Source organism: Hypomesus nipponensis, chromosome 9 (genome assembly GCF_054491055.1).
Source record: "Hypomesus nipponensis isolate SF chromosome 9, ASM5449105v1, whole genome shotgun sequence".
In the NCBI taxonomy this organism is placed as follows: domain Eukaryota; kingdom Metazoa; phylum Chordata; class Actinopteri; order Osmeriformes; family Osmeridae; genus Hypomesus; species Hypomesus nipponensis.
In genome coordinates this window covers 270709-289579 of record NC_140369.1, presented here as the reverse complement: position 1 = coordinate 289579, position 18871 = coordinate 270709, and the positions used below count along the sequence as shown (strand labels likewise).

The following is an 18871-nucleotide window of genomic DNA, read 5'->3' as shown; positions in this document are numbered from 1 at the left end:
TCATTCCAAGGCTCTGCTAAAACTGAGACTTGGCCTGCTGGTGTGACCCCTATGAAGAGACAGATCAATACAGTGTAAAAGGAAATCAAGGAGACAACTATTAATACATTGCAGGCAGAGATTCAACCAAAGTCAAAGGTTAAATTTAGACTTGTGATCAAATTCTGGCAACACGGTGTGAAAATGATCTTTACACTGGAAGAGGATTTGGGAAAAGTGAAGGAGAGGTTAAGGAAAGTAAGGGAAGGAAAGTCTACAAAGACAGAAAGGTGGTCATGAAATGAAGCATGACCACTCAGGTTCTCTGCTTGCATTGGGCCACTACCAAGTCACCTCCCATTGGGCCACTACCAAGTCACCTCCCATTGGGCCACTACCAAATCACCTCCCATTGGTCACTACCAAGTCACCTCCCATTCGGCCACTACCAAGTCACCTCCCATTGGGCCACTACCAAGTCACCTCCCATTGGGCCACTACCAAGTCACCTCCCATTGGTCACTACCAAGTCACCTCCCATTGGTCACTACCAAGTCACCTCCCATTGCCCAGAAGGATAAGGACGTTCCTACATCAGAACTATAAGAGACTAACTTTGTTCTGCCCAAAGCTTCGCTTCCCAGCTGCTCAGCTGATAAAGTGGCCCACCAGAGAGCTGTACAGCAGTTCCGCTGATACACTGGCCCACCAGGTTCAAACCATCATAGAAAAAACCTTCAGCATCTTCATGCCGACTGATGGTGAAAAAGAAGAAAAATAAAGTATAATATCCTTTCCCCTGTGTGAACCCTGCTATATTTTCCACATTAGACAAAACAGAAGCAATATCTGTCAAACATCTGGTCTCGTGCAGCAGTGGTACTTGAGGGGAAATCAATCTTGTGTGTTGCTTTTTTTCTGTGTGAACTCCAGCAGGTGGGCCCCCCTGTATAGGTGTTGGGATATTAACACCTTCTGAAAAGCTAGAGGTTTAATTTCAGGTGAAGCTCACCCCCTCTTCACTCTGCTTTCCTTGCCTCTCCACACAAATAGTCTGTGGAATTTTAGAATTGTTTTTTTTCGCAGAATGTGGCAAATGGGTCCAAACACACCTCAGCAAAGGTGGGTTTTTTGACAGTTAAAACAGGGGTCCCCAAGCTATGGCCCGCCTGCACATTTGGACCAGCCCTCTGAACAATGCCAGAGGAATATTTTGAAATTTTCATTTTAAATAAGCTTATATATTTTAATCATATCATATCTGGATTTGATAATGTGACAAAATAACAAAAATGTCCCTTAGTTATTAACTATAATTATTAACGTAAATACATTATTCGGTAGATTCACCCACGAACAGAATGGCCCTCGCAGAAAAAAGTTTGGGGACCCCTGGTTTCGAATCTGAATGATATCACAGCAGTACCCTCCCCCCACCACCCACCACACCCTCCTCCCCCTCCTGGCCTATGGACAGCTTGGCCTTTTTCTGGCATTTTAGAATTATGCGAGCAGCCCGTCTATTTTCGCTCTTGAAAGGTGAGTAGTGATAAACGTGGCTTCCTGTGGCGTCTGAGAGATGGGAGGGATGGACTCTGTTTGGGTAGTCTTCAATACACTCTGTGTCTTATGTTGCCAGAAACTATTTCTCCTTCCATCCTCTCTAACAAACTAACGGACAACCTATTCAGTGTCCATGTGAAAACTATTTTGTTATATTTGAAAGTAAGAGTTGTCTACAGGTATTGTCACGTAACATTGTACAATTTTCCCAGAACCCAGATGCACAGTATGGGTACATAGTTATGCACTTGGATTAGTAATACATTTCAGAATGTTAAGTATTAATCAAGAATCAAATACTTATTTATTTTGAAATGGCAATTAAAAAACTAATTTTTTAATAAGGGGGACCCCCTGTCCTGCACATTTTAGATGTTTCGCTGCTCCAACACACTTGATTGAAATGAATGGTCGTTAACAGGCTTCTGCATAACTAGATAACAACCCATTCATTGAATCAGGTGTGTTGGAGCAGGGAAACATCTAAAATGTGCAGGATGGAGTCCCTGAAGACTTGAAGACCTCTGCTCTAATCTATAAACATGAGTGTTGAATGTACCCTCAGTCTCCTCACTAGAGGTGATAATCTCATATGATCAGAGTTGTCTATCACCTTAAAATGGCTGATGCTCTTTCAGGTCACTAAGTTATGACAAGCGTGAGGGCTCAAACTGTCCACATCTCCTGCTAGAGATATCAGCAACATGCAAACTGTCCACATCTCCTGCTAGAGATATCAACAACATGCAGAGCACTGTGACATGGACACGTCTCTACCAGCCCTGAAGGAAAGACTGGAGATGGCTGCAGTACAACCGCTGAAAGACATGCCACCCTCTGCATGACCTCGTTCCACCAACAAGGACTAGGGCCACAGGGCGGACTCTAAGAAATAACTCAGAAGTCTCCATCCCAACAGCCCGTACAAAAAGACTCAGCAATTCATTCCTCCATCAGGCATCAGGCACATCAGTCATCTATAAATATCTTTACATTGAGTCTGCCCATATCTAGGTATCTATGTACTTGTGAATTTAGTTATCACTGTTTGATTTGAATATGTACTGTAGTAATCTGTGTTCCACAGCCTGATCTTTTCTTTCTCCCTGACTTCATGTACCCAGCCTGGGCGCAGTCACCTCCAGAAAGGTGATTACTTACACATCAGCACTTACAGCTGACTGTCCTTAGCCTCCTTTTTGTAATTGAATGAAGACAGGATCACCCCGATAGTTAATTACCTGTTGAATGATTGTCATTTACACCTGTGTAACTCTGGCTACATGTACAGCATCCAAGGTTAGAACACAACTAATGCTGGGGACACACTATACAATTTGTAAAATCTTATAAGATTTTCAAACTGTGAGAGACTACAAACATGAGGACAAAAAATCCTAGATGTAGCTGTTTTGCTCCTACAGTGTATGGTCACTCTTAACACACCTCACACCAAGGGAACATCTGATAAAATCTGCGGAACCATCAAGATAATCAGGACATATGTTACCTAGGATTGTCGGAAGGGCCAAAATCGGCCCGATTATCCTGTGGTGTGTCCCCAGCATAAGCTCAGAAAGCTCTGGCCCTGTTTTGGGAGATGGCATCAAGACATGGATGTTTCACCAAAATCATTCATGTTTCTTCTGCATGTTGTGAAATGAAAACATCTGGTGGATATTCCAGACGCCTCCTGTGCCTCAGATACAGCCCACCCTGAGCCCTCCAGATACAGCCCACCCTGAGCCCTCCAGGTACAGCCCACCCTGAGCCCTCAGATACAGCCCACCCTGAGCCCTCAGATACAGCCCACCCTGAGCCCTCCAGATACAGCCCACCCTGAGCCCTCCAGGTACAGCCCACCCTGAGCCCTCCAGATACAGCCCACCCTGAGCCCTCCAGGTACAGCCCACCCTGAGCCCTCAGATACAGCCCACCCTGAGCCCTCAGATACAGCCCACCCTGAGCCCTCAGATACAGCCCACCCTGAGCCCTCAGATACAGCCCACCCTGAGCCCTCAGATACAGCCCACCCTGAGCCCTCAGATACAGCACACCCTGAGCCCTCCAGGTACAGCCCACCCTGAGCCCTCCAGGTACAGCCCACCCTGAGCCCTCCAGTTACAGCCCACCCTGAGCCCTCCAGATACAGCCCACCCTGAGCCCTCCAGATACAGCCCACCCTGAGCCCTCAGATACAGCCCACCCTGAGCCCTCCAGATACAGCCCACCCTGAGCCCTCAGATACAGCCCACCCTGAGCCCTCAGATACAGCCCACCCTGAGCCTTCCAGATACAGCCCACCCTGAGCCCTCAGATACAGCCCACCCTGAGCCCTCCAGATACAGCCCACCCTGAGCCCTCAGATACAGCCCACCCTGAGCCCTCCAGATAACCAGTTCACCCCAGCATGAACAGTTTTTTGTTTCAATTTTGAAAAGTACCTGTGTGTTAGCTTGGCAAATAAGCAGCAACGCTAATCAAGGTAACAGGGTAATTTCCCCTTTTCACCTTCTATGTGTGTGTTTTGTGTGTGTGTGTGTTTATGTATGGATAAGCTACCTGTGGATGTCTCACAGTTGGAAAACGCAGCTTTCATCTGGCTAATTAACCTTGTAACCAAGCAACTAAATGACCACCGCCTCTGCCCCTCACAACCCAACATCAATGTAATTATTTCTCTCATATATAGAGCTTGTGAGAGGCAAGCTAACACACACAGAGTTAGGACATGGCTGACACACACAGAATTCATAACAGGAGTATTTCTTGTGACTCTTCTCTGAAGACACACACAAAACATGTAATTACATCTTCCAAGGAATCAATGCAATAATTGAAAAATGTAATGGCAATATGGCTTTTTTCTATCTTTCACACATTCACCGGTTCCCTCACACCTGGGGACCAGTTATCAGTAACACCTGTCTATCAAGGTTGGCAAGGTAGTGTGGCCAGGGCCGGCGTTTGCTATAGGCAAACTAGGCAGCCGCCTAGGGCGCCATGAAACGGGGCCGCCAAATACCGAAGTGCATCCATTAATTAACCGTCCCGCACCACCAACAGAGTGCGCCGAGGATGGGTGGGGGGGGGCGTCTCTCTGATTTGCGCTCTGGGGGGGGGGGGGCATCTGGGGTGGCGAAGGTACTCGCGCCGGCCCTGAGTGTGGCAGGAAGGCCCCATGGACCCTCTCTCTCCATCTATTTAGTCCTTCTCACTGTTGCTATCTCTTTTCTCTCAGCTTTGGCACCTCTCTGTCTCTCTCTTCCCTCAGCTTCCTGTCTCCAGCTTCCTGTCTCGCTCACTCAACCTGTCCCTCTCTGTCTCTCTCTTCCCTCAGCTTCCTGTCTCCAGCTTCCTGTCTCCAGCTTCCTGTCTCGCTCACTCAACCTGTCCCTCACTGCCTCTCTCTGTTGCTCACATTCCCTCTTTATCTCTTGCCCTCCATCCCTCTCTCTCTGCCCCCCTTCCCTCTCTCTCTGCCCCCCTTCCCTCTCTCTCTGCCCCCCTTCCCTCTCTCTCTCCCCCCTTCCCTCTCTCTCTGCCCCCCTTCCCTCTCTCTCTGCCCCCCTTCCCTCTCTCTCTGCCCCCCTTCCCTCTCTCTCTTGCCCTCCTTCCCTCTCTCTCTGCCCCCCTTCCCCCTCTCTCTGCCCCCCTTCCCTCTCTCTCTTGCCCTCCTTCCCTCTCTCTCTGCCCCCCTTCCCTCTCTCTCTGCCCCCCTTCCCTCTCTCTCTGCCCCCCTTCCCTCTCTCTCTGCCCCCCTTCCCTCTCTCTCTGCCCCCTTCTCTCTCTCTCTGCCCCCCTTCCCTCTCTCTCTGCCCCCCTTCCCTCTCTCTCTGCCCCCCTTCCCTCTCTCTCTGCCCCCCTTCCCTCCTCATTCTATCTTCTACCTTCTGGATTCTTCTTTGATAATGAAAAACACAATGGCTGCTTCCTAATTAAGTGAAACCTAATTTCCTGAAGATTAAAGGCACTACAATTAGGAGGAAGAGAAGAGGAGGGGAAACGAGACAGAAAGCTTTTGTGTGCCTCTTAGGTGGGGTGTTGTGCAGTGTGTGTGTGTGTGAGAGAGAGAGAGAGAGAGAGAGAGTGAGAGAGAGAGAGAGAGAGAGAGAGCTAGAGAGAGAGTGAGTTTGAATGAAAAAAATGTATGAGAGTAAGATCTTTTCCCCACCCCCTCTGTAATAAACTCCTTTCATTCTACACCCTGTTTATCTGAGAAGAATTGTGAAGAATTTCAATGCTTTTTATGGATGTGTTTGATTAACAAATGATACACTATTCCCACTGTGTGCGTTACAAGGTAAACAATGGTGACAGAGAGATTGACAGAGAGGAAAGAAATACATTGAGAGAGCAAGAGTGAAATACTGTAATCTGAGAGGACCCGTCTGTAGTCTACAAAAATCAATCTATAGTCTGGGAAGAGTCAAGTACATACGTGCAAGCTGTGTGTCTGTGTGTTTGTCTGTGAGTATGTGTTTCTGTGTGTCTGTGTGTTTGTCTGTGAGTGTGTGTTTCTGTGTGTCTGTGTATGTTTCTGTGTGTGTATGTGTGTGTTTGAGCGTAAAGAAACAATAGTCTCTCTCAATCTCTCTGTACAAATCAATCCAAGCTCATTTCAGACTTTATGGCATTGACACAGGAAAAGCTTTTTGTTCCAGTGTTTGTATCTTTCAATATCTCTGGACAGCAGTGGTTCCTGTATTTGTTTTCATTATCTCTGGACAGCAGTGGTTACTGTATATTCTTTCATTATCTCTGGACAGCAGTGGTTACTGTATATTCTTTCATTATCTCTGGACAGCAGTGGTTACTGTATATGTTTTCATTATCTCTGGACAGCAGTGGTTACTGTATATGTTTTCATTATCTCTGGACAGCAGTGGTTACTGTATATTATTTCATTATCTCTGGACAGCAGTGGTTACTGTATATTATTTCATTATCTCTGGACAGCAATGGTTACTGTATATGTTTGTAATTAACAGTTGTTCAGATCAAACGTGAGTATATCTCCAGTATGAGTCTTTGGGCCCTATCTTGCACCCAGCGCAATTGACTTTGTCAACGATGCTGCTCTGACAAAGCGCTGCTCTTAAAGGAAATGTGAGATGACGCTCTGATTGGTTGGTAGGTACTTCAGACCAACCCATTTTAGATTTGCGCCAGGCGCAAAGTCATTTATCCCGCCGGCAAAATAGCAACCGCGCCGAAGTCCCGCCCACAAAGTTACTTGCGCTTTGCGTTTTGATACTTGCGTTTGAGATCATTAAAATAGGGCCCTTTGTCTTTCAAGACTGACGTTTTAGACCAGACATGCTATGCATGCTTGCACCAAGACATCTAACAGACCAGCCATGCTAGCACCAATAATTAAATACGTATCAAAACCAAATCTGCTCTACATGTCTGTAGAGCAGACAGCACAAAAAGCACACACCAGAAAAGTGACCAAGGTTATAAAGCAGAAGTACCTGAAAATATAAATATCTCTGAAATCCACAGGGTTAGGTCTGTTAGGTCTAACACTAACCCTAACCCTAATCCTCCTCTTCTCCTGTGCCTGTATTACTTTTGTGCCGGCAGCGAAGCAGCTATCATCACCATATGTGTCGGTAAGAAGCAGCAATAATCTCCATATGTGTCGATGAGAATTGCTCTTACAGTATGTTATCTCAGTAACAAATCTGTTTATTTACATCAGCTTACATTGCAAAGCTTTACCTGTGTATCTGATTGTGTATCATGAATCAGGGATTATATCAAGACTGGTGATACCGTATCTCTTTAAACTCTTATCATGTTCGTTGTCTCAGCGTTTTGTTGTGGCCAAATGCTGGCTGAATAGCAGCATTGTGATCTTGATATTAGTTCAATGTTTTGCAGCAGCCCCCCCTCCCTTTCTGTGTTCACTGTTATTATCTTGTTAGAAACATCTGGAGGACTCAGATAGTCTCCTCTTTATTCCCTCCTCTCTCTCTCCTCCTCCTCCTCCTCTTCCTATCCTTCTGTCTGTCCATAAGTCTGTCTCTCCACTCATCCCTCTCTCTCTCAGCTATCTTTACCTATAAGGTTCTCAACGTATAAAAACAATCAAACCTGAAACTAAACTCCAGCTGCTGATGGAAGCTTTTGTTCACCATAAATGAACTGCCAGTGTCTTGATGATTAAACCTTGTCAGCCATTGTTAGCTTGTCAACAGAGAGTCAAGACAATTGAACAACAAGAAGTCTGAACTCACCCAAGAGGCTTCTCCAGTCGGCTGGCAGGCGAGCCAACGATCTCACCCAGGGTGCAGTACATCTGACCAAGAAAGTCCTTGAAGAGAGAGAGAGAGAGAGAGAAAGAGAGACAGAGAGAGGGAGAGAGAGAAAGAGCACAGGGCAACGTATACAATGGTTAAAAATGTTTTAAAAAGTTGAGTGGAAAGGCCAAAAGGTGGTGAAGATGTCAGTGTAGAGAAACAGGAGGGGAGAGGTGTGTTTTAAAGAGGAAGTTGAGGGCACTGGAAGAGGGCACACACTAAGGAAAGGTGGTTAGTTAGAGATAGGTGAGGGTGACGAACAAGAGGTTAAACACATGCCAGTCCAGCTGTGTAAGTACAGTAGTAGGGTGAGAGAGGCTGAGACGTACGTTGAGGTCGGCGGGCTTCCAGAAGGGAGGGCAGGCAGCGGGGTCAACAACAACAGAAGACATCATATACCAGGTACGCACACCAACAAACACCATACCCACCTATATATACACCTTGCACAAGTCAAACCAGGTTGGGAAGGAAGTCTACAACTTTCCATGTCACAGGTGTGTAACGCTCAACATGCAATGGCAGAATGGATGAAAGAAGGTAGTTTGGTTTTTGATGGAGTTATGCAAACCTTCTGTATCCAAATACATAAAATAATCATTGAAACAGATTATTTTGATCAGAAAATGTTTCACTCAATGCTTTTTTGCCATTGTCTCCAAGCACACCATATTTGTATGCTTTTTTTAAATTAGCTAATTATCAGAAAATAATTGTGGTGAAGAATGTTCCAATCCAGCTGACAGAGGAGACAGGTGGCCAGAAGCATTGTGTAATACTAGTCTACATGACCAAACCACTAATATTATGGCATTTCAGAGGGCAGAGCAAGTTAGAGACTGAAACAAGCCAAGTGCTACTGACACTCTAGTCTGTACATGTTCAGGCAGAAGTTACAACAACATTATGACACAACATTACATTTAGTCATTTAGCAGCCACCGAGTACAGGGACATTCTCCCCGAGGCAAGTAGGGTGAAGTGCCTTGCCCAGGAACACAACGTCATTTGGAATGGCCGGGAATCGAACCGCTCAGCCATCTGACCCCCCAACATAGGCACCATTCTTTACATTCAGTGTATTTGGATACCTGGTGGCTTTGTGGGTATTGATTTGCATAAGTCCATGACAGTAGTGACATGCCACTAGATCAACCAATCAAGTTTTGCCACCTTCACACCACAGCCATAGACAAGAAGAATTTGGCCAATCTGAGATAGGTTCAGAAAAGAAGTACCTCAGATCTTAGAACAAAAAGACACTGTTGTTTGAATGACATTTATTTCAATTCCAATCATAAAGCTTTTTGTTTAGATCAGCTGGCCAAGCCCTGTTCACCTATGGCTCTGGCTCCCAGTGGAGGTCACTCACGTGTTTGGACAGGTCTGGACTTTTGGAATCCACATCGTACCTGAGAAAGGCACATGAGTCAACAGTGAGACGGTGACTTCTGACAGTGAGATGTTCAAAGTATAAAACAAAAAAGCAAAATAAAGTGTCTGCTTCAAACCCTTTTATGAAGCAGACAAGTTTCCACCATATTGCAAACATCTCAGGTCCTTGCCAACACATCTCAGGTCCTTGCCAACACATCAACATTTCCTGTGTGTGGCATCTGTTGTATCCACAAAAATGTATCTAAGAATATTAGCATATAACTAAGTAACTTGGTTCAGTAAATGTGAGGACCGGGAATCTGCTTGAACACAAAACCTTGGATGATCTAAAGCCACAGACAGCTTGGATGTTGACTCTCTCTTCAGAGAAGATCAGGACGATAGTTTCTTCTGTGGGTATGTTTCTAAATTTTTTCACATTATTGGAGTGAGGTATCCAACTATTATTTATGTTTCCCTGTCTGGCTGCAGTCATCAGCTGAGAGGAGCCCAGAGGTCTCTTCTGGGTTTAGATACAGCCAGCTTTGATCTGCCTCTGGCTGGTCTGCCTCTCTGAACAGTCTGCTGTTACTGTATCTGAAAAGTAGGAGCTGTGATGGGTCACCCTACTGAGGCGTTCAAAGCTGAATCTTTTACCAGAAAATCTCAAAGAAACAGGATTGGTTTATGAACGCAGCGATAAATCATAGGGGCCATAAGTGCTCTGAGTGCCCTGTCTGTGTGTCTGTTCCTGTGAGTTCAGACACATTATCTTAAAGATTAGCAATTAACAAGTTAACAGATACAGCACCGGAAAGTAAGAGGCAAAGGGCAAGGGAGAGATGAAACGAAAGACTCAAGAGATCGAGCGTGGCCACTAATGAAAAATCTGGTGAACACAAAAAATATGAAATCTTAATCTAATATTTCGTACTATTTCGGGGATTCTGTACCCTCCATTCTAAACGACGCAATCGTGTGGACATCAAGTCCAGGTGAGAGTAGAGAAAGAAGAAGTAGAGAGAGAGAGCCGTGGGAGGGTGATTATGTGTTGCTGGGGACTCCTAAGGACAAAAGCATCAAAAGGGATTTCACTCACAAGTCGAAGCGAAGACTTTGTTTCTCCTCAAAGAAGTAGTCGAGGATGTACTTTCTGACAAAGTCTGGGTTCAAGGTGTTGTCAATCACCTCAGTTCTTCCAAACTGGAGGGAAGCACACAACAGAAAGCAGGAGAAATTAAAATACAGTTAACAATGTAATTGTCTTTACTGAAAAGGACAAGATCAGTGTTGCCTCTATAGATTTCCTACTTTTGTTGCTAATCACACACACACGCACGCATGCGCACACACACACCCGGACACGCACCCGCGCACACACACACACACCCGCACACAGACACAGTCAGGACTGATTAGCCAAGGTGATGTGACACAGTGTGCAGAGGAAGCCAAGAACGTGTATCCAGCTTCCACTAATTACTGGAACTGAAACCGCCCACTCGACACATCCAGAGACAGGGGGGGCAGGGAGAGGAGAGGAAGGGAAGGGTGGAAAGAGAGGGCAGAAAGAGAGCAAAGTGATGAATACAGTAAAGGGAAGGGGGGAGGAACAGTGAAACTGAGCGCAGAGATGAAAGGAGAGAAAACGAGAGAAGGGAGGTGATGAAAAGAGAGAGCGAGAGGGGAGGTGATGAGGAAGCATTCTAAATTAGTGAGATTCTCCCTCCTATAGTGACAGTTCCAGGAAAAAAAAGCCAGTGAGAAAAGAAAACTGGAATTTCCCAACGAGTCCCGCCCCCACCTAGACTAAAAGGAGGACAGCCTGACTGACGCTGCGCTCCTCATAAACACATGGCGGATGTCTGAGAACTTTCTCCATTTAATATATGGCTTTACTCAAGGAGGCCTGTGAAGAAATGCATTCAATCCCAAGACACTGTCCACGCTAGCAATGTGCCAGTCGGGATACAGTTTTGGTAAGCTCTCGGAGCAACTACACGGCTATTTGTGTTGACTTATTAATTATTCAGTATGAGAAAAATTGCTAGCTATCCCAGGAGGCATTAAGTGTCTTTTAGTGCAACATAACAGTCCACTTCCTGCAATTGTACAGAAACCTCCTCTCACCACTCAGCTTGAAGCAGAGGGTATTGCATTTGCCTTATAGAAAGTTTAGCTCAAGAGAAGGTCCAACCAATACAATGCTTAAACTTAAACTTAATGCTTAAACTTAATTATTTCCTGGATGATTTTTAGGTGTCCTTCAGTCAAAAAGCCATTTGAGAAAATGCTAACAAGGTATGTAAGTCAAAATATGAGAAATGTCAGCTTAAAGTTGGTAATACTTTAGTCTTGACTACTGAAGCTGCACAATGAAATCCATACAAATCAATGGAAGAAATGGTAAAATAACTGATAACTTAAAATAACTGATAACTAGTTTTGCTTTCATCAACAAAAATTATGACTAAATATATATTTTAATGTTAGCTTTAAACGTTAGCCACTGGATCTGAAAACGACTGAGACAAACATGTGTGACAAGCATGTGTGTGTTTGTTTGTGAGTGTAAAGTGGGTTAACATGTGTGACTAGTGTGTGTACTGTGTGTGTGTGTATTTGTTTGTATGAGAGTGTAAAGTGGGTTCTTAGTTCCTTCCTGACTGACTCCATGTGTAAGTATCCTTTGTTGGCCAAATACTGTAGCTAGTTTGGCATTCACATAGCAATCACACTGAACTGAATTTGGCATCAACAACATGACTTTGAATACCTTATTCTAGACCACTACATACATTTAAACAAATGGTTTTGGCATTAACATGCCTCCCAAGACTACTGATTTGACTATTTCCGTTTTGATTAGAGGAGAGAGACATAGAGGGAGAAGAGACTAAAATACAATTGTCATTAACTTAAACTAAATGTTATCAGTTTTCGTCGACTAAAACTAGACCAAAATGTCATCAGTTTTCGTGACTAAAACTAGACTAAAATAGTCAGATAAGTCTGACTAAAATAAGAATAAAACGCTAAAACTTTTAGTCGACTGAAACTTGACTAGAGTAAATAGAGTAAGAACATGGCTAATACTAATAAAAACTAAAATGACAGCTTGACACCATGACTTAACAAGGAGGTTGGAGCTGTGCATTGCCGCACAGTCGTGAGTGAACAAGGAGAACAGGAAAGGGCTGAGCACACAGCCCTGAGGGGTACCTGTGTTGGTGATCAGTACAGATGAGGTGCGGTCACCAATTCTCACCACCTGTGGCCTCCCCGTCAGGAAGTGGAAGATCCACTTGCAGAGGGAGGTGCTTAGTCCCAGGTCCACAAGCTTGGAGACCAGTCTGGAGGGGATGATGGTGTTGAATGCTGAGCTGTAGTCAATGAACAGCATCCTCACATACGTATTCCCCTTGTCCAGGTGGGAGAGAACGGTGTGCATAGTCAGAGCAATGGCATCGTCAGTAGACCTGTTGGACCGGTATGCAAACTGCATAAGGTCCAGGGTGGGGGGCAGCGAGGAGCAGATGAATGATTTGAATTGCCGCTCAAAGCACTTCATGGTGACAGAGGTCAGTGCTATCGGGCAATAGTCGTTCAAACATGTGACCTTGGTGTTCTTGGGCAAAGGGATAATGTTGGTCCTCTTGAAGCAGGTGGGGAGTACAGACAGGTTGAGGGAGAGGTTGAAGATGTCACTGAAGACCCCTGCCAGCTGGTCAGCGCAGCCCCTGAGGGTCCTACCTGATATGCCGTCTGGGCCAGGTGCCTTGCGAGGGTTGATCTTCTTAAAGCACAGCCTCACCTCGGCTACAGTTAGTGTAGGCACACCACTGGCTTGGCCTTCAGGTAGCTCCACTGCAGGGGGGTCACTGTCCCTCTCAAAGCGAGCATAGAAGGAATTCAGCTCGTCTGGCAATAGGACAGAGGACCGGGTCTCATTGTAGCCTCTCCCTTTGTAGTCAGTAATGGCTTTAAGTCCACTCCACATGCGCCTGGGGTCAGAGCCATGGTAGCTGGACTCCACCTTGGTCCTGTAAGCCCTTTTCGCTGGTTTGATGGCCTTCAGAAGGTCGTATCTGGCCTTCCTGTACTCATCAGGGTCCCCAGAGTTAAAGGCGACAGTGTGGGCTCTCAGCTTGGCCTGGACCGCGACATCAACCCAGGGCTTCTGATTTGGGAAAGACCGGACAACCTTTTTGGGGACGTCATCTCAACCGGTCTGACCTATTTAAGCTTTTGTTCATATGCGGGGAGGAGAAGAATGGAGGTGTGATCAGCCTTCCCAAAAGCAGGGCGGGGGAAGGGTTTGTAACTGCCCTTGAATGCTGTATAAAGGCCGATTTATACTTCTCCGACCCCGTTACAGACCGACGCGCGCACGGAGTCGGACGGATTGGTTGAATTTATACTACTCCGACGGCTCTGCGTGCTGAAAGCAATTCACCGCCAGAACAGTAGATAGCGCTGCACTGCGATACTGGCCAGGTTATCGAAAAGTCGGAGCAAATTTACAAATTAGCCGTTTCATCAATAAAATAAGCACATTTTCAGCAACTATACTGCCCATTTCTCGTTACATTTTAATTCAGATGCTGATGTACTGTTTAGCTGAAATATGAATTGTAAAAACCTACAACAATGGCGGTCAAAGGATTCTGTTTTCTTGTTGGTCACGGCAACCCCGCCCCCGCCCCTGACTCAAGCAGTTCTTAATACGGACCAATCACAGCCAAGGGGTATCTGTAAAATGCCGACGGTCGATAGTCAGGAAAATCAGGAGGTGCACGCAGAGCTCTGTGAGGGGCTCAGAGAGGTCACGGAGAGGGAGTTCCTTGACGGAGAGGGCGTTCCCCGTGTGCGTGTCCGTAAAAACGCAGAAGTGTAAATTGGCCTTAACAATGGTCAAGGATCTGATCTCCACGTGTGAAGAAGTCAATGTGCTGATAGTACTTGGGCAGGACTCAACCACCAACAAAAATGAAGGCTGCCTCTGGGTGCACATTTTCCAGACCATTGATAATCCCATACAGTTCATCCAAAGCAGCGGCCTTCCTTGTCTGCCTGGGGGGGATGTAGACTGCACTCATGACGACCGCAGTGAATTCCCGAGGCAGATAGAAGGGTATGATTTTTACAGTTAGCAGCTCAAGGACCGGAGAGCAGTGAGATGCTACTACCGCTACATCCGTAGCCCAGAGAGAGTTAACCATAACACAGACACCTCCGCCCCTGCACTTCCCTGAATCAGCTGTTCTGTCCTGGCAGTATATGGTGAATCCCAACGGTGTAACCGCTGTGTCGGAGATCTCCGGAGACAGCCAGGTCTCGACGAACGCCAGTACACAGCAGTTCCTGATGTCCCGTTGGAATTTGACACGAGCGTTAAGTTCATCCATTTTGTTGTCGATGGACTGAACGTTAGCAAGTAAGATGGTTGGAAAAGCAGGTTTGAAGCACCGTTTCTGAGTTCGAACAAGAACTCCAGCACGCTGGCCTCGTTTCTTCTTCCTACGTCTCGCAGGTAAACAGCGGCGGAACAACGAAGGGCCAGCTGCAGTCCGAGCTCGCACTCCGAAAAGTGGAATTAAAGTTCGTAAAATAGTCCTTGCCAAGTGACAACTTAATGTCCAGAAGTGTCTGCCGGTCGTACTGAATAAACGACAATATAACATTGACAAAACAAGTAACGAACACTAACATGACAGACAAAAAGCTACGTTTTGTAGCTTTTTTTCGCAGCCATCTCTAGGCGCACGGGATGTAGGAATACTTGGAATGCTGAAGGAGCATTCCAAATATGAGCAGCATGAGTGGGCAACTTAGTGCAATGAGAAAACTGCCTTTCCCATACAATGTCACTTCTTTATCTTTTACGGCCCTGACGAGAACGTTGGTCTCCTCGAATGTGTACCGCTCCTGGCGTGCGCCTGGCAAATCCGCCTTTATAATAGCAATCCGCCATGGAACAAGCGCGCCTGCTCTTAAAGGGAATGTGGGATGACTCTCTGATTGGTTTATTGCACGTTATGCCCAAACCACACCTATGAGTAATGTAGTTACTTCAGAAGAACCCATTTTAGATTTGCGCCAGGCGCAAAGTCATTTATCCCGCTGGTATAATAACTCCGGCAACAACACCAGAGTACCGCCCACAAATTTACATGCGCTTTGCGTTTTGATAGTTTAAGATCGTTAAAATAGGGCCCAAACACTACATTACATTACATTTAGTATTACATCTTATCCAGAGCGACTTACAGTAAGTACAGGGACATTCCCCCCAAGGCAAGTATGGTGAAGTGCCTTGCCCAAGGACACAACGTCATTTTTCCCAGCCAGGAATCAAACCGGCAACCTCCTGATTACTAGCCCGCCTCCCTAACCGCTCAGCCACCTGACTCCTAGACTAAAACTAAAATTAAAACAGGCCGCCAAAAACAACACTGCTGATTAACTTATAACAGCATTACTTAAATGCAAATTATGTTGAATCAAAAAGGTAATTTTAGCAATTACATACAAAGAAAATGTCTAATTGTGTTTCACTCAGACAGACAACATTGTCTAATCATAGAAACGACACTCAGTTGAGTGAAGGGGAACTCCTCTCTGGCATTTATTCCACTCTAAGAAAACAAATAGTGATTTGTGATTCTGCAGTATGTGATTATCTGTGGTGACATTTGCAATCAGCAAATATTCTGCTGCTGTTCTACTGGAACGACAGTCATGTTTAGACTCTCATGCATTTGGAGATTTCTTGTCCATGTGTTTCTTCAACTATAACTGATTGGAATAGATATTGAAGAGCACTGCAACTGTTTTTGAGACGGATCCTAGATGTTGAAAAGCTCCAGTAATAATGTTAGCAAAGTAAACTGTGCCTTAGGAGTTGAAGTGTGATTTATCTGAGAGGGGAGGGGAAAGAATTACAGCTCGGGCTGAATTAGGACTTTATTAGTCACCGCTGGGCTAGTGGGAAATGTAATGAGATGCCACCACAAAGTCCTTGGGATAAACACACACATGCACACACACACACACATGCACATACACATGTGTTCATGGTTCTCTGACTTAATCCATTCCGAAAATTCTCTTAAGACACAGACACTGTCTGTTAGTAGTCCTTAAGAGACAGACACTGTCTGTTAGTAGTCCTTAAGACACAGACACTGTCTGTTAGTAGTCCTTAAGAGACAGACACTGTCTGTAGTCCTTAAGAGACAGACACTGTCTGTTAATAGTCCTTAAGAGACAGACACTGTCTGTAGTCCTTAAGAGACAGACGCTGTCTGTCTGTAGTCCTTAAGAGACAGACACTGTCTGTCAGTAGTCCTTAAGAGACAGACACTGTCAGTAGTCCTTAAGAGACAGACACTGTCTGTAGTCCTTAAGAGACAGACACTGTCTGTAGTCCTTAAGAGACAGATGCTGTGACAGTATCCTGGGCTGTCCCCTCATCTATGTATATTTTGTGGCCATACTTTTTTTCTTCTTCCAGGAGCTGAGTGCACAAGCTGGGCGTACGCCTGGGCAGAGAGCATTTCCCCACTGGGAAAAAATGTATATAGTACACGTGCACACACACAGTGCATGCATGAACACACACACACAGTGGAGTCACCATCAAGATCCTGCCCCTGCACTGTAGGTGCCAGGGTGCTGCTGTAGGTGACAGTGTAGGTGGCATTAGTGCAGCCTCATGTTTACTCAGGATGTCTAGCAGACTTGGATGTCTAGCTGACTGGGCCAGGCTCAGCGAGTGCTAACAATATTTCTTGTAGTCTCTGGGAAATAAGCAGTGACACATGCACACACACACACACACACATGTACATACACACAAACACAAAAAAGCAATCACACTCTTTCACAGTGTAACATACACACGTACACAGACAGACGTGCACAGAGTGTGGTGGCTTGTCTCTCTCTCTATCTCTCTCTCACACACACACACACACATACACACACACACACACACTCTCAAAGACAGGCTTTTCCATAAACGGCTAAGGACCTGGACAGCAGTAAACACAGTCTTTCCCTCATCTTCATGATTCAGGAATGTCAGGCAGCATCATGGATGATTCCTGGCCCCAAGCCAAAAATAGGACTGTGGTTACACACACACACAGTCACACCTTCACACACACACACACAGTCAATCCTTCACACACACACACATGCACGTGCACACGAGCAGAGCTCCCTGCTGCTTGAGTGAGCGGGCCTCTGTGATGTCACCAGCAGATTAGACAGTGCCAGTGGAGAACAGCAGGAAAAGGTCAAGCTTGTCATATCGCCAGAAAACAAGTCTCCATTTGCATATCCTCCCCCCCACACCATCTCTCTCCCTCACACTCACCATCTCTCCTCCCAACACCATCTCCCTCTCTCCCCCTCACACACACCATCTCTCTACCCCCCTCACACGCACCATCTCCCTCTCTCCCCCTCACACACACCATCTCTCTCCCCCCTCACACGCACCATCTCCCTCTCTCCCCCTCACACACACCATCTCTCTCTCCCCCTCACACTCACCATCTCTCTCTCCTCCCCTCACACACACGATCTCTCTCTCCCCCCCTCACACTCACCATCTCTCTCTCCCCCTCACACACACCATCTCTCTCTCCCCCTCACACACATTCTCCCTGACTAAGACAATGAGAATTAACTCTTAGTGCTTGGCTGCTTTAATGATCTTCTCTCATCATGTCAGTTCAGAGTGTGTGTTTGTGGTAATACACTCACACACACACAATGACACTCACACACGCAACAATTCAATCAGAAGCATTTATTGGCTTTATTGTATTCATCCATAACCTACATGCATACAGTATGCTAGACACACACACACTGATCTGTGGAAACATCATGAAGATCTTCCGAAGAGTTCAGAACAATCTACAACAAACAACATGGGTTGATAACGTGTAAAAACTACAATTACCCAAACTCTCCTTGTAAGAAAAACCCCCATAAATGGCCCCACTCTCTCTTCTGTAGAAAAGATGAAGACATACTATAAATGAAAGGGTAAAACAAAGGAGGGAGCAATGAAGACAGAAGAGAGAAACTTAAATTTGTTGCTGTTAGGGCCCAGCCAGGGACTAATTGGCGTCTCTTTTGTGTGTGTGTGTGTGTGTGTATGTGTGTGTGTGTATATGTGATCTTATCTCAATATAACATATAATAACAATAACAGAGAGGAGAGGAGAAGGCACAGCACTTGCAGAAACCCTGCACTATCAGTGCAACACAGACAGACACAGACAGAGCAAGTACCACTCACTTACCTCTCTCCACTGCTTGGTTTCCACTCCTTGCGTGTAGAGCACACACACTGTGGAGGAGAGAGAAAGAGAGAGAGGGAGAGAGAGAGAGAGAGAGAAAGGGAGAAAGAGGAAATAGAAGAGAGATTGAAGGACGGAGGGAGAGAGAGAGAAAAAGAGATGAAAGGAGGGAGAGACAGAGTAATGCAGTGCTAATCAATACAACAGAATTAGCTACAGCAGGCTGAACTCACACACACAATACTCTGCACTAGAGCGCTAGAAACATGAAGATCTACTCCTCACGTCACACTGACAGCGTGGGAGGAGACAATCCTCACGTCA

At 45.8% G+C, this 18871-nt stretch overlaps 1 protein-coding gene across 4 annotated transcripts in view; it reads right to left on the bottom strand.

Moving 5' to 3' along the window:
• cpne5b (copine Vb) overlaps positions 1-18871 on the bottom strand; it is a 103551-nt gene that overhangs the window by 56318 nt on the left and 28362 nt on the right. Inside the window, exons 3-7 of one of the 4 annotated variants that reach the window (XM_084704323.1) lie at positions 18551-18597; positions 18205-18276; positions 10327-10430; positions 9223-9262; positions 7788-7864 (exon numbers count right to left, since the gene is read on the bottom strand). In XM_084704323.1, coding sequence (XP_084560449.1) covers positions 7788-7864; positions 9223-9262; positions 10327-10430; positions 18205-18276; positions 18551-18597 — 340 coding nt within the window. The remainder of the gene's footprint in view (positions 1-7787; positions 7865-9222; positions 9263-10326; positions 10431-18204; positions 18277-18550; positions 18598-18871) is intronic. The other 3 variants (XM_084704325.1, XM_084704324.1, XM_084704326.1) reach the window with 3 other exon arrangements.